The 15,212-nt window shown below is 51.4% G+C and overlaps 5 protein-coding genes across 5 annotated transcripts; 3 read left to right on the top strand and 2 right to left on the bottom strand.

The window, feature by feature from the left end:
* Positions 1–2,404: 2,404 nt before the first annotated feature.
* Positions 2,405–3,556, top strand: J4E78_008935 (uncharacterized protein; the record flags this gene model as incomplete). The annotated part of the gene is made up of 1 exon (XM_049369533.1): positions 2,405–3,556. One exon carries the CDS (start codon positions 2,405–2,407, stop codon positions 3,554–3,556), a length of 1,152 nt encoding a protein of 383 aa, XP_049218857.1.
* Positions 3,557–9,585: 6,029 nt separating this feature from the next.
* J4E78_008934 (uncharacterized protein) lies at positions 9,586–10,000 on the top strand (the record flags this gene model as incomplete). Its single annotated transcript, XM_049369532.1, has 2 exons — positions 9,586–9,706; positions 9,762–10,000. The coding sequence occupies 2 exons, from the start codon at positions 9,586–9,588 to the stop codon at positions 9,998–10,000; spliced, it is 360 nt and encodes a 119-aa protein (XP_049218856.1).
* A 377-nt stretch (positions 10,001–10,377) lies between these two features.
* J4E78_008933 (uncharacterized protein) lies at positions 10,378–11,234 on the bottom strand (the record flags this gene model as incomplete). The annotated part of the gene is made up of 2 exons (XM_049369531.1): positions 10,378–11,092; positions 11,152–11,234. 2 exons carry the CDS (start codon positions 11,232–11,234, stop codon positions 10,378–10,380), a joined length of 798 nt encoding a protein of 265 aa, XP_049218855.1.
* Positions 11,235–11,540: 306 nt separating this feature from the next.
* On the top strand, positions 11,541–12,629 carry J4E78_008932 (uncharacterized protein; the record flags this gene model as incomplete). Its single annotated transcript, XM_049369530.1, has 1 exon — positions 11,541–12,629. The coding sequence occupies one exon, from the start codon at positions 11,541–11,543 to the stop codon at positions 12,627–12,629; it is 1,089 nt and encodes a 362-aa protein (XP_049218854.1).
* Positions 12,630–13,739: 1,110 nt separating this feature from the next.
* J4E78_008931 (uncharacterized protein) lies at positions 13,740–14,323 on the bottom strand (the record flags this gene model as incomplete). Its single annotated transcript, XM_049369529.1, has 2 exons — positions 13,740–13,846; positions 13,921–14,323. 2 exons carry the CDS (start codon positions 14,321–14,323, stop codon positions 13,740–13,742), a joined length of 510 nt encoding a protein of 169 aa, XP_049218853.1.
* Between the last annotated feature and the right edge of the window lie 889 nt (positions 14,324–15,212).

Genomic DNA, 15,212 nt, shown 5'->3' with positions numbered 1-15,212 from the left:
TATTCGATGGACAACCAGCCCTGACAACAATCTGTCCTGTCGTCGATTGACATCTAGGCTTAATTCGTGTGGGAAGAGCCTCTCAGGCGCACAAATTCAGCACGCCTCGCAGGGGATGGCTCAACATGGCCCTACCACAACGGAATCCTTCTGTCGATGCATTCCCCTCGAATAATTCCCGTTAGCGTCAACGGAGATATCGTCTTATCGTTCTTGCTGAAAGCGGAAGGTGGAGAGTGCAGTCAAACGCTCGCAACAAATCTAGAGCAGCCCACACACGTGATGGGCCGGTTCATGCGTGGCGTCGACTGGCCAGTGACGAAGCTACCGCTTCTCGCGAGTGTCAATACACGAGCCGCGCTCCTGTTGAATGCCGTCAGATCAAACACTTGTGAGTGGCGGAGGACGCATGATCGTCTCGAATAATCGACCACTCAAGCTGGTCAACTCACCGTCACGTCCAGGGTAGGGGCCTTCGGCTGACGATTCAGAAAGCTAACCTTAGTCTACCTGCGGCACGCGCTTCCCCCGCGGCTGCTCAGACCAATTCTTTGCATTCGCTCGAAATTGCCATCTTGGTACTGGGTCCTTCGATACGACACTTGGGGCCGGATGTCATCCAAGCCCAAAGACCCACTGCTCCCGCTTTTACAGTCTTTGTAGTTTGGTCCGCTACCCAAACTCTAGGCCACAAGTTGACAAGTTGTGGTATCCATGTACACAATCTAGCTGAATCTGGCTGGTTCATTTCGCACACAACGTACGTCGATAACCTCGACTCCCTGTCGTGGCCCAAGGAACAGGCGGCCAATACGCCGCTCAGTTGGGCTTCCGCGACTGAAGATGAGATCAAGCTGGGGTTGTAAAGTGTCGATCAGCTGCTGACTCGAAACGATCTCCGCTACGATGATGGAGCCCCCAAACTGTGCCGCATTGCAGCTCGTATCGCATCGTCACCTTATGCAAGATTGCAGTGATTCCTTTCAGGTCAGAACTACGGTGGAGACATGTATCTCACGAACTGCTTCTCATGGGACTGCCAGGTTGTACCTCATAACGATCCAAAATATAGGATCATTCACGTTGACTCTGCAGGTTTCCAACTCGAACTGGGCAAACATTCTAACACGAGCGCTTATGGCACAGCGGCTACTGCTCAACTCAGTACAGACAGTTACATCTCCACACCCTTTGGGATTCAACATATTTCAGGTCACGACCAGGATTTAATCATAGTACGGCGCGTTTGTGAGATGCCAACTAGCTCGAGAGATGTAGAGGACCAGACACTCCCACGTTGACCACTGCCGCCAGCTATCGTGGTGAGAATTGGTTCTAACATCATCTAGAATAGGTGGAGTTGCAAATAGTATGTGTGGCTGTAGCATACGCCTTTGAAACAAGTTCGCCGCAGCATCAAAGAGCTTGGGTTGAGCACGGCCTCCAATGCAGGAAGCCCAGGTTCGTCTACCCCAATTGGTAAGCGACGGTAGGTCCCTGCAGCAGCGACCAGTAACCAGCTGTCAAACCCAACACTTCTATCTTCGTCACAGGCGTGCGTCTTCTGCATTCCTAAGGACTCACCACGGTTAGCTGTATACAACATCCGCACTCTGGGCGCTCGAACCATCTTTGCCACACGTCAAAGCACGTATCTGACGCTGCCCCACGCTAAATAACGGTTGAGCAAAAGCCACCAGGCGAGCGCACCACACCCACATCGAGACCCTGATCGGATGGATCTTCGTGGCCAACTGAAAGCTTAGCCCCTGCTGCTTGCTGTACACATTTGAAAGGGTGCCTACCAACCACCATATTAGAAGCGTGCGTCTGTCGGATGGGGCCTTATTCAGGATATTGGAACTCGATGAAGAGCAACTATCAAGAAAAACATGAGGCACTTTGCGACTAGGATACATGCCTGCAAAACTTCGGTCGTCTAACAAAGCCCGAAGCGTTCAAGACTCAAGTGCTCGACTACGCCGTACACTAGCTCGTCTACCCATGCTAGCTCGAGCCGTTGTTCGTTCGCGGTCAGGCTGTGCACGCACGCAGCGGCATGCTGGCATCGAGTACGCCAAGTCGCTCAGGTACCATCCTGCTGGGTCTGTCGTTTTCACCGATCGTTAGCATTCCTTTCTCTGCTGAACCCTATGAACCACTCCTCGGAGCCTGTGGCATGGTTGAGCGCTCGCTATTGCATCTGATCTATATTATATTGGCGCGGTCCTGCCAGTGTAACAATCAGCCTCAGGTCTCACATCCACCAAGCACTCTACCATACTCTTGTCTTTATACGACTCTCACATTGTTCATTGCATATTCATATTCTACCTACACAGTATGTCTATGTACTCGACACCTGTGAGCATCACTGACTGAGCATTAGTCTTACCACGCCATCATGGAGCAACGACGTGTCCAGTCCTTCACTTCGAGCCCTTACCAATACGTGGTGGACTATCCTGGATCGCAGGATCTCTCCCGATGTGATTCGCATGAGCCTATCCCCATGAAGCATGGTAACGGATCGTACGATGAACGGATGTCTTTCCACCACCTTGCTCGCGAGACATCAACTACGCGATCATTGAGCGCTCCGATAGACGCCTTCGATCCATGGCTACTCGAGGGACCAGGCTGTGGCAGTCCAATGTCCACAAGTTCTTCGATAAGCCACAACGAGAGCCTTCCCACGCCACCTTACACCGGCATGCCAATGTACGATAACGTCGAAAGCCCGGCATTCCATCATGTTCGCTCTCCAGTCAACCACGAAGCCTGGGCAGCAGAACCAGAACATGTCTGGAGACCGAGTTACCCTGACCTTCCCACATGGGGCTCGCAACAGTTTTCGTTGCCTTACCACGGTGGTCCAGCCTGCGATCAGATGTCACTGCAACCGGTTCAGCAATACGTCCCTCACTCTGGTCCTTCAGTAGCCCCGGCATACATTCCCTACCACGCGCCAGCTCCCTTTACTACTGCCAGGGTTGCTAACCCAGGGCCCTTGAAGAAGGAACTGCCTAGTGACGCTGGGCACAGTGACAAGGAAAGCGACTCAGAATCCGAAGACTCTGAGAGCGATGATGAAGCCTCGTTGCACGGTTCGTCATACTCGTCCTCCCGGCGGTCTGGAGCGAATGCCAACGTCATGAAGCTCGGAAAATGGGGCGAGAATCCTGCTTCGTATCCCCTCCATCACACGCTTGACGTAAGGCACTGGCAATGTCCTCTAGACGACAAGGACCATCCTGGAGTCCCATGCCCAAAAAGATTCCAACGACCGGAACACCTTCGACGCCACGTCAGGACTGTCCATGGCAATGACAGGTGCCACTTCTGCAAAGTGTGTCCCAAGACCTTCTCTAGGGGTGACAACCTTCGTGATCACTACTGGACGCACGTGAACCGTGGAGGCAGAGCAGGGAAGAACAACAAGATGAGCATTCCTGAGTTGAAGGCAATTCTCGGTCCCAAGGAGCGGCCGCTCATCAGACGTCTCAAGATGAAACTGAACCTGCTGAAGGAAAGGAACATGAGAGCGAAGCTTTGATTGAAAGTAGTGCGCTTCATGTCACTGCTGATGATGTTTACATGATTTCTTCTTCTTATTTTACATTACTTTTTGAGGGTACCTGGCGCTGGGGAGGCAAGTCATCATCGTGCTTCGGCATGCTTCTGTACCATTTCTTCTAATTCTCCACTGTTCATAGATCTCTTTAGCGCGCATAGCTGTATGAATGACTATAAAATCTTAATGAACACCTTGCTGTCTTGTCGCAATCTTGACCCTCCTAGGTGACACCTGAAAGGCCAGAAACAGAGTTTTCGACACGCCCACCTAATGACCAGTTGAACAGCGCCTCATGAGGCGTTTCGCTTAACATTACTCGTTATCCGGCCCCCAACACCGAGGATGGATTTCAGCGTCTTTCGTTGCGCCTAGCGAGTCGTCCCAGCATGGCAATCATCGACGACTTGCGACAGCTTGGTCCGACTACACGCTAATGCATCATTCTGAACTGATTCCTCGATCGAACATGCATGGAAGGAATAAACATCGGTCAGAAGATCACATACAGCCAATCATATTTATTCGCAGAAAAAGATTGGGGGCACCCTCACCGATTACACACAGCCCCGAGGACAGGGAGAGGCGATATGCAGGTGCTTGTCAGCGGAAAACGCCCGGTTCGTTAGATTCCGTGGAGAGGAGAGACGTGCGGTTTTAGCTAGCTCTCTGACTTGCCGGATAGATGAGCACACTGCATGGCAGCAGGGTTGTACCCTGTGAGGGATGCCTAGGTAAGCTGTCAATGCTCTGGCGAAAGCAGGAGTGAACTTCCAGGAAGACGAGTTCCCGCGCACTGACCACGATCGAAGGATGATCTTTGACTGAAGGTGTCCTGTACGCTGTATGTGGACGTTAGTGTCGTACGATTTACGATTCCAGATGCGATCTTACGATGGGAGGAATACCAATCCAGATTGCAGGTCCTTCACCGATACTTGTCTCCCCGCATCTGGCAAAGCGAAATTGTAATCGCTGAAAGTCTGCATCTCCCCAACCTCAACCTCGAGAATGCGTTGAGATTGGGAATGCATGCTCACCGGAACAACATCATTGGATCGACCAGCATAATCGCGGTGAAAGAAAAGACACTGGTCTGCCATTGCGGTTCGTGCGCCGCTCGAATCGACGTATGGGAAGGCATATCAGTTTTCCGCGCGCCGCAGCGCTTAGAGGAGCCAACGAGAGTGCGGCACAGCAAGCCACAACCCGGCGCAGCACCCCTTCTCAGATTAGAATCTGCAATTCACCCGCATTAACCGCCTAGTCTGAGGGCTCACTCATGCACGCAGAGTAGTCTCGTGCGGAAGTAGGGCATCGCACAGTTGTTGTAGGAGTAGGATGCATTTGTAGTAGAGAATGACAGGGTTTCTATTCCAACGGCGACGTCACTGGCGCTGTAGTCGCATGTCTATACGTGGAGCTTGTGGTGGACATATTGGAAAAAAATGGGCTGCGAAGACTGTAAGAACACACGTACATAGGATCAGTCTGGCGAGGGAGGGGGCAAGAGCGCCTCTGGGCCACACCATGATACGTAGGAAGGACAAAGAATGGCGTCTACTTCTGGTCACCCACGAAGCGCTTTGTCCAGACATATTTGCTGACATGAAAACACTAAAATGACATATTATAGACGCGAAACATCGAGTAAGAACGATGATACCCAACACGTCCTTCACACCCCCAAAAAAGACCCCAACAACAAGCACATCCTGATGTAGAGCGACTTTGCCGTAGACGTACAGTTTCTGTTGAAAATATGTCCGAAAGCGTCGAAAATATGGGCAGCTCACCTATATCGCCTTCCCAATCCGAACTGACCGCGCTTCTGCGCTACCTGCTGGCAGATGACCCACTACCCCACACTCGAAACTGACCTTACAGATTACAACAGAGAATTCCAGTGATTGGCCGTTCATCGTTCGACACAACACCCGCTTCACCGTTCGGCCCGGGGCTAGATAGGACACTGCCGGCCCTTTGAGTTGAGGCAGGTACCGACCGTAGCTTCAACTCATCATTGCCCTTGCATACGATGGATTCACACAGTATGCGGGCTTTCTGTATGAGGTTTGACAACCATCAGAATGATGGTTGGGCACGCGCGCATCTCCAATCTTCCACTGAGCCCCAGACATGCGCTGAGCATGATGCAGCAAGGCCCAAGCTCTTGCATGATTCGAATCGAGATATGATCGAATCGAACGCATCACACCAATCTTGACTGGCTGCGTAAGTCTGTGCCCCGCCCAAGTCCAAGGCCTCCAGGTAGGAGGCAGCATCTGCACATGAAGCCTCTGTACATGGGTCGACTTGCTACACACCACTAGCTTGAGCTGTATTGGCGATCAGTACCTCGCGCGACATGCGGTGTAGATTTCGTGTCGCACCTTCATTGAGCCATGATGACTTCTTCGATGCATCCTGCAACATCATCATCCAACTCCCCGCTAGCGATAGCTTCCGCTGTGATTGCCGGGATTGCCGCGCACCCGTTTCGTCACGCCTTCGTAGACGGCGTCTACCCCTCAACGAGGTAATGATCCTGCGCTCTTCCTTCCCCTCTAGCGTGTAGTACGGATCGTCTGATCAACATCTCCTCGCTTGCAGGAAGGCGGTCGATAGACGCATCACTGACGAAAGGACAAAGCCCTTGCGTAGACGTTTGCAAAGACGTTCCATGCTACGCATGCAGGCGGGCAGTCGACCGTTCGGCGGCCCGAGCAGAGTTGGTGGAGGAATGCCGGTAGTGGCTGCCAGTCGTAGTGGTCCAGTCAGCCGTGTGGTCTTCCAGACCTTCCAGCTTATCAACGCTAGGAAGTGGACTGTGCGACTCCAAGTTTCTAGCCTTCCAGAACAATGATATCTGCTAAGCTGTGAATTGGAGCTTAACAATAGAACCAACAATTTTTCTCGAGGTGCGATGACGTTCACTGTCCCTTGTTGCTGCAATGGATGGCTCATGTGTGTATGGGCAGGCGTGCATGCGACACCGCCTGCTTCGCCTCCACACCTCCTCGTCCTCAATCGTAAGGTCCAACACACCACCTCAGCTTGCAGCACGCCAACAGTGCTATTATTACCACCGCATGACGACTATTGTGATACAATACGTTGAGATGATGCTGATGGAGGTGGAAATGACCATGAGCTGGGAGACGTTTCTTGGACACTGAAGGACGTTTGCGTGCCGACGGGTAGTCCAGTGATCGGTGTGGTCGATTATGTGCCGCTTCCCGGCATGAGAGTTGTGCTGTGATCGAACGATAGATTCGGGCGCATCGATGTTGCGATGATTCGCTGCGTTCACGTTTCGGGGCAGGCCCATGTTGTCCTTCGCTCAGCCGCGATGGCACTTTGGCTACGCAATATAGAGGACTTGACGCTACGAAAATTCGGAAGATACACTGTGCAACGATGACCTCCTGAGTGTTAGGCCTAAAACCTAAAGACGGATTCCAGGAATGCCACAGCCTTCCCTAGAGCCATTCAACTGATGACGAACTCTGTATCCATGTAGCTTGATCTGTCTTGGAGGAATTCCCCCTCCATTATTCCTTCCACGTAAGCAGCATCGACAATGATGTACGTTCCATCATTCTGTGGTCTTAAAACCAGTGGTAGGAAACATCCAAAAAGGATACACAATACATCACCGCTTTGAACTTCCATACCCGCAGATGCAACATAGCCGCTTGTCGTGGTGAAAAGACACCCTTTCCAACGTGGGTATATACTAAAGATGCTTATCATGTGACGGTATAATGACTTCGCAATGCTGAATTCTGGATCCTCGGCCAGACCCCTCTTTTCTTGAGAAAGCATATGTCGCCAGGTGTCGAGCGCTGAATACCGCTGTAGGACTGTCCATTCATCCACGACAGCTTTGGGCATCGGTTGCTTGATGCGCGACTTCAGGTTGTCCATACTCCGTCCATCTAAAGCGACACGCCAGACGTCCCCTCTTTCCACCTTTGCGTTGACCTCGTCTGGCGAGAAGCGCTTACTCCATGCTTTTCGAGCGATATGAGTAAAGTCTTGTAGTGTCTGTAAAAGCCAGGGCACAAATGCATTCAGGTGCTGACGGAGGAAGCGCATGTAAAACATACCATTGTGCTCATCCTCGGCCAATTCGCTGTAGCAATCGGTAAAAATTGTCTGGGATTCTGCGACCGGTCCAACGATGGCGCCAGTAATCTTGATAGTACCCGCCTGCGCGTCATGTTGAACGCCAGAAAAACTGCGTCCAGTGCTTGCGCCTTCCTGCACTAGGTCGTAGCGGCGAAACAGACCGTACTTGAGGCGGGTGGACAGCAGGAGTGTACGCTCCGTGAAATCGTGGGCCCAAGAAGGCTTCTCAGTGAAATTCACTTCAGATCGCCGTACCACAATGTTCAACAAGAATTCCAGGTCTTTCCGCTCTTTCATAACTTCGACGACGGCTTTCTGGAATGCCCACGTAGATTTCTGCGTATAATCAGGCTCGAAAGGTTCGAGTGGTTGTCTTTTCACGAGACCAAGAAGAGCATATACGAGATCCCGGGGATCGGACGCCGATCTTCCATATGACGCGTATATAAGATCCTCCAAAGGTATCGTCCCAGAGAGCCGGTAACGCTGGTAAACTCGTGCGAACTTTGAAACTGGAAGTTCATAAGGTCTCTCGGGATGACGAACTTGACCTAACAAGTTCACACGTTCCACTAGGTCGAAAAGACTTGCCCACGAGATCTCTCGAGACCCCCAGAGTACGAGCGAGTGTTCGTTGGCTACTACACCTTCTTGAATAGTCCAAACACGTTTCCACCACTTACAGTCGAATAAAGGTTCCGTTCTAACTTTAAATCTGATCTCTTCCTTCTCGATACCCTCAAAGCCCTGGTTTTGCAAGCGTTCTAGATAATCCATAACGTGATTTATCGCTTCAATCGACTCTTCGTCACTCATCCAGAGTTTCTGATCATTGGAATCCCTCGTACGCGAGGGTACCTTTGTACCCAGCCAGATAAGCACCCTTGACGCTGACGAATAGATTTGATGCATCTTTCGGACTTGCTGAGACTTCTCTTTTGGACTGCTTTGGTCGATACACACCGCATCTATCCACAAATCTCGTGTTCGATCTGTATATCGTACGCGTCTCAGAACGGAAGCGAGGTTGAAGGTTATCACCAATTCGTTATCATTGACCTCGAGCAATTCTTCTCCTGGTCTCTCCGCCCAAACATACGAAATTGTTTCATAGACTGGCGGAGTTGGCAAGAACTGTGCGGTGTGGAGCTTGCCTCGCAATGGCGCATTATGATCGGATGCTGGAAACAGATGGAAAACGCGTATTTGTGAAAGGCCATCGTCGAGCGCCTGATAACGAAATGTATGCGCCATATCGCCGGTCTGGAAGTCACCTCGCGCACCGTGGACATGCGGGAGGCGTGTGGATGGTGGTGCGAATGTATCCTCTGCAACATACATGGGACCCCGCTTTCATTGGATGAGACGGCGCTAACCAGAATGGGACGAGATCCACTACACGTCCAGTCGCTATTACCATACCTTAGTATATGTACACCACGCATGGACACTCACATTCACGCAAGCAACCGAGAGAAGAGTACCGAGTCTGATACATAGGCATACAACGTTAAGTTCGTCGAAGAAAGACTCCGGAAGTCAGACAATTTGAGTCTACATGAACTTTGAGCAGGGCGACATCATCACCTCCGACTTGTTTGTATACTTCAAGCTAATCTTGAGATCACACCTCAACAAGCCTTTGAATACATGTATGCTGTTGAATCCTGTGATAGCTTATGTAGATTGTTCGCATGTTCGTCAACATCCTCCACGCTACCGTGACGAGAGTCAGTCGTAGTCACTCCCACGCAATGTCACTTCCACACAGTCACATACACACATTCACACCAAAAGACTCACCACCATGATCAAAACCACTGCGCGCGCTACCATGTATTCTTTATTACCAATATACCCTTCTTCGGATACTGCACATGCCCCGGACAGCGTCCACAATACCAAACGCTTGCATTGAGCAAACTGCTGTCGTCAAGAAGTCCACATTGAGCAAGGAGGACGAGGCAAAGGTAGAGCAATTGTCGGAGCGGATTACCGGTGAGTTTACTGGCCGCTTTCTATATCGAATTCCTACTAACGTACACGTCTGCAGACATTCTCGGCGAAGCTCCGTTCGACGAAAATGAAGAGTCGCCATGGCCTCAAGAAGAATACGAGGTTGGAGTCAAGGGGAAGGACGGCCAAAACATCGCTGTAGTCTACATCGTGGGCGGCACAAAGAAGGAAAAGCGGAGAGGTCCGGTTGCGCCGGACGTAGTGACCGCCTACGAAGAACTATTCAAGGAGATCGAAGCCGAGAAGTCTTCCAAACAGCAACGTCATACTGTGTAGTTTGTGGCTACAACAAGCCGATATGTTGGGAAGGCGAGTTCGCATGGTAGACTTTGTTGCTACAACGAGGGAACAGTTCGCGAGGGCGAGTTTGTGCGGTGGGCTTTACGGCGACAAGGAGGTGAAGGGAGGGGACATCACACGCTGCTGAAGCATGGAGACGAATTCGAAGCTTGATAGCGACTCGATAGACTGGGTGATGCTACGATGTATCTGTCAACCTCAATGTTAACTCATCCTACGAGCGGTCATAGTGACTCACCGGCTTCAAACGGTGACTCGGTATTTCGTGAAGCTGCTTGCTTGGGCGCCATTATGGCTTGCGCCGCGTCTGAGTCGCAACAATAGCGTCATGACTTCGCAGTCAAAGATTTGTACTACCATCGTCCCCGCCCTCTGCCTCGATCGCGCCAGTCATCTCCACCTCCTCGTCCCCCTCTGCCCCCTCTTCCAAAACCTAGCTCTCGATCTGGTGGCGCTTCGCCTCTCCTCCATTCACCAAAAGGCACGCCGCCTCCACTTAATCTCCGATCGTCGAATCTGCTTCCACCTCTACCACCTCTTCCGAAGCCGCCATAGTCTCCCCGTCCACCGAAACCGTTCTCACGTGGCCGTCCGCCATATGGTCCTGAAGGCGGTCCTCTACCCGGTCCAGAGAGCGGCGGAGGTGCAGCTGGTACACTGCCATCGGGTAGCGGCGGGAGGATGGCGCATGCCACATAGTCGCCTATCATAAATCTGACGTCCCCCAGTGTCTTGTCTGCGTCGCCGTCCAGCTGCTTGAGAGCCTCTGTGACACTTCCTCCCTCAACACCCTCCATATCAATGTCCTCATCTCTTGGTCGCGCACCCACAATGACGGAGCCTATGTCGCGTGATATGAATCGCCCTGGCGCGCCTGGTCGGTTGGAGCCTTGTATGTCTGGGTATACGAGTCGAAATGCGATGCGCGATCCAGCGTACGGTTGTGGTAGTAATGTTGGTACTGCGCTCAGGAGTAGTGTGCATAGCTCGCGCAGACTACAGCTCTGCCATGTGTAGATTTGGACGTTGGTTGGGAGACGTGGTAGTGTTGGGTCAAATTCGTCCAGTCTTTGAGCTATCAGTACGTGTTTATTTCATACAATCTTGAGACTAGGAGCAATGCGCACCTATGGAACGAGTTCTGCTTGAAGAAAAGGCGCAACAGGAAGGGCGTCGTTGTTTGACGGTCAATCTTCGCGGGAGCCGCCATTGTGAGGTCTGCAGCCTTGTGGACTATCAGGCTAGTCAATGTATGAAGATTTTTCGAAATTCGCAGGCACGTAGCGATAATTCGCTAGGAAAGTCGTGAGGAGGTGACGTCAGGCGCAAGATGTGAATGTGTTTGGAGAGTTTGGGGAGGAAGGAACGCGACCGGGACGCGGAGAGCTCCCACTAGCGCCTTCCTCGGCACGTACCTTCCACTGGAAGGCGCAGGTGAGCCTCCACGTCGCAAACAACACTGACTCATCTTCAACACGTCGACTCACTTTAGACCCCGAACATCACAGTCGCCAACATGGATTTCGCAAAGTTGATGTCCGCACATATCAAAAAGGGCAAAGACACAGCCTCACCAGCCGAACCGACCGAGAAAAAGTACCTAAAGCGCAGCGAAATCGAAGCGCAACGGCAAGCCGCATACGTCGCCGAACAAGAAGCCGCGGAGAAGGCACGGCGAGAACGTCACGAGAAGAAGCGCAAAGCCGAAGAAGATGAAGCCGAGAGGGAAGCCGAGCGCCGGGAAAAGCGCATGCGCATGGCCGAGGAATCAAGACGCATAAGGGAAGAAGAGGAAGAGGCAGAAGAAAGACAGCGGCGAAAGCGGCTAGGACTTCCTGATCTTCCACCTAAGAAGAAGGACGGCGAGGGAGATGGCACACCGGTCCCCGAAGACGAAGACATCGAGGACGAAGAGCTCGTCGCAAAGCTGAGAGCCCTCGATGAGCCAGCGCGGCTATTCGGCGAGACACACAAACAACGCCTGAAGCGATACAAGAAGCGCGTCGGTGCAGATAGCCTAGCAGCCATCATGACGGACGGTCCGATACCCACAACACTACAACTCGTGCCGGAGAAGGACATGAAGGTCAGCCCCCAGGTACCCAAGGACAAGGAGGGTCGCGAGTTTCTGTTCAGACAGTTGGCGAGCTACTTCACCATGGTGCTGAAAGAATGGGACCTCACGCTCCTACGTCGAGACCCCGAAGTCAAAGAGAGCTACCAAGGAAAACAAGCCTACGCAGCCATGGTACAAGCGCGCGAGAACATGCGACCACTGTTCAAGAAGCTAGAGAAGTCTGATCTTCCAGACAGTATCGTCGAGCCCGTTGTGGAGATTGTGCACGCTGCACAGGAGCGAAGATACGTCGATGCGAACGATGGTTATCTACGTCTCAGTATCGGCAAGGCGGCGTGGCCCATTGGTGTTACCATGGTGGGTATCCACGAGAGAAGTGCGCGAGAAAAGCTGCACGAGAGCGATAAAAATGCGGCGCATATCATGAGCGACGAGATGACGCGGAAGTATCTGCAGAGTATCAAGCGATGTTTGAGCTTTGCGCAGACGAGGTGGCCGCCTACAGATCAGCTGCAGCTTATGGGCTAATCGAGTTGATGGATGAGCGACGATTTGTAGGTAATCGAATCACTGGTTACATACCACTGCTTTACACCATGATGGCATCCTCACGTACCTTGATCTTCGTAATGCGGCTGTCGAACTCGAACTTCTCCACTTCACCACGAAGTTTCGTATCTTCCTGTTCCTGTTGCGCACTCCCGGCTCGCAGACCGTCCAGCTGAGCGTCTGTGTCTTTGCCCCGTTTGCGTTTGTGGAGGAGAAGGGAACATGCCTGATCCGGGCTTAGCATCATAACGTAGATGGCTGTGAAGACATGATGCATGCGTAGCTGTTGCTTGCCTTGTTGTCGGCCTCTTTCGCCGTCTCCTTCTCTCCCTTCGGTATGATCTCAGCCACCAGGACTTAGGAAGTCTTATCAGGGGATGCGGAGGCACTTGTGATCGGGGTCGCGCCGTTGCACCGGGTTTCTGAAAAGAGGCACACATATCCTACTTGTGTAAGCTTAGGACTAATCGCTTCTTGTACAGCGCAATGCTGGATATTATACAAAAACTCGTACATGGAAGTAAGGAAATGAAATGAATGACAAGTTTGGAGAATACATTTGCTTCCAACTTCTATCCTGTATCCTCCAGTATTGATTGACGCGAAGCTATCGTGTCAAACTCCCATCTTTTGTCGAACCTACGAAGGATGACTTTTCACGAACACCTTGACTTCTTTCAACAGATCCTTGTAAGCCCTGTCTTCAGATTTCACCCAGCCACCACCCTGCACAATCTGAATGCCTTTGTCCTTTCGCTTCACCACTGCTTGATACGGCCGGGATGACCCTAGTCTCGACTCCATCTTTATACCATAATAGTCGCGCCTCTTCCATTCTAGTAATTCGCCTGTATAGTGGTCAACACACACTCTCACAACGACCTGTGAACGCATACTCAGAATCTCCTCTCTTTGTAACAATCTCTTATAATATACTTTGTCCTTGTTTTGCTGGGGTGCTCGGAGCGGTGCCACGCTTTCGCCAAGATACTGTTTCTCAATCGCTCTATCAAGACGATAAAACGCTAATTCCGGGGTCTCGCGATGGCCCCCTTGGTTGCTGAAAAGCTCCTTGTTGTCACGATCATCTCAGACAGTGGCGATGAACTCGTAGAACGCGTGAGGGTGTGTGTCCAGGACAATCTCTGCGCGGTAGTTGTTCTCCGAGGTCCCCGGGGGCCACACCTTTGCCACAGCTAAGTGAGGGTTCAGTAGCTGTAATATCCTTTTCATTTGCAACACTCACTTCCTTTCAATTTATTTAACTCACGTAACTCATCAGGCTGTCTCAAAATCTTGGTCTCGGCACCAAACGTCGGTACGCCTCGAGCTTCAGAAATGAGGCGTACCTCCCACTCGTCGCTATTGGAAGATATTTGTTCCAATTTCACGGCCGGTGCGGGTATTCTTAATTTGGTCGCGTTCTTGATCCTGCACTCGTTGACCTGCTCCACGACCTTTTCGATGGATATCTCGGTGGAAGAGACTGACTCTTGTGTCTCAGTCGCTTGCGGGATCTCCACCGGAGAACTTTCGAGTCCTGGTGTCGCGAACGTAACGGAAGGTGTAGGTACTTTTCCCCTGCGTGCTTTTATATTCGGAGCACTAGAGCTCGGAACATCTGCGTTGTCCGTGATTACGGTCACAACGAGTTTGTCGTCGTTTTCTGGCATTGCGACGCGATGGCTGGCAGTAGATGTTTAGTATCAGCCTCGTTGCATAGTCAGTTTTTGGTGGTAAAGCAGAAGATTTAGAGCAGTCCGTTTTCGCGTTTTATACTGACACTGACTCTTCTCAAGAGCTGTCGCTGGTAATGACTTCCCATTTGTGCAACGAGAGCCGTTCATAGTCATATAATTGATTCATACGTGACTCCAGGTAACTTTTCTTGCTTTCAAAGACTCGACGCAGCGATCACCGTCGATATGAGTATACAATTCAGATAGATGCGGGCAAGGAAGTGTCTTTGGCGAGTCCGCAGTTTGTGTAACATGAAGTACATGACTCAGAGGCGGTGACTTCTGCTACTTGGTCAGAGCCGAACACGTCGTCACTGAGACCTCGTTGCGATCACCATTAATGCCCGTTGGTATCCTGCCATCCGCAATAGATGCGTCGCGCGTAAGCAATACTCACGCGAACAAGAGTGCACACCGTATACACACCTCCTATGGCTTCTGATCGACTAGATTTACGAAGAACTTAGAAATGGATCGGACAGACACTGCCTTGTATGGTAATCTCAGTGCCTTCCGCCTCTTCGATCAAACCTGTCTATGAAGACCTTCCAATGATCCTTCGCCGGCTCAATCTCACATCTAAGAAGTCTTCAAGTAGTCTCGCCACTTCTTTGCATGGACCTGAAATGAGGCGAAGCGCTCATAGGCCGGCCCCGAGCGCAAACGGGAACATCTACGCTGGCTTTAATCCTGTAAGTAATGGATTAGATGAAACATACGATACATTGTAATACAGCGACGTCTAGCAATAGTTGAAGAAATGCATATTGACATCAAGTAGCTGTCTCAATTCCAGTCCAACATTAGATTATAATGATGATCC

Source organism: Alternaria triticimaculans, assembly GCF_023758025.1.
Source record: "Alternaria triticimaculans strain BMP 0046 chromosome Unknown scaffold_17, whole genome shotgun sequence".
NCBI classification, from domain to species: domain Eukaryota; kingdom Fungi; phylum Ascomycota; class Dothideomycetes; order Pleosporales; family Pleosporaceae; genus Alternaria; species Alternaria triticimaculans.
Note: the sequence above shows the minus strand (reverse complement) of the source record. Positions and strands in the feature narration are given on the sequence as shown.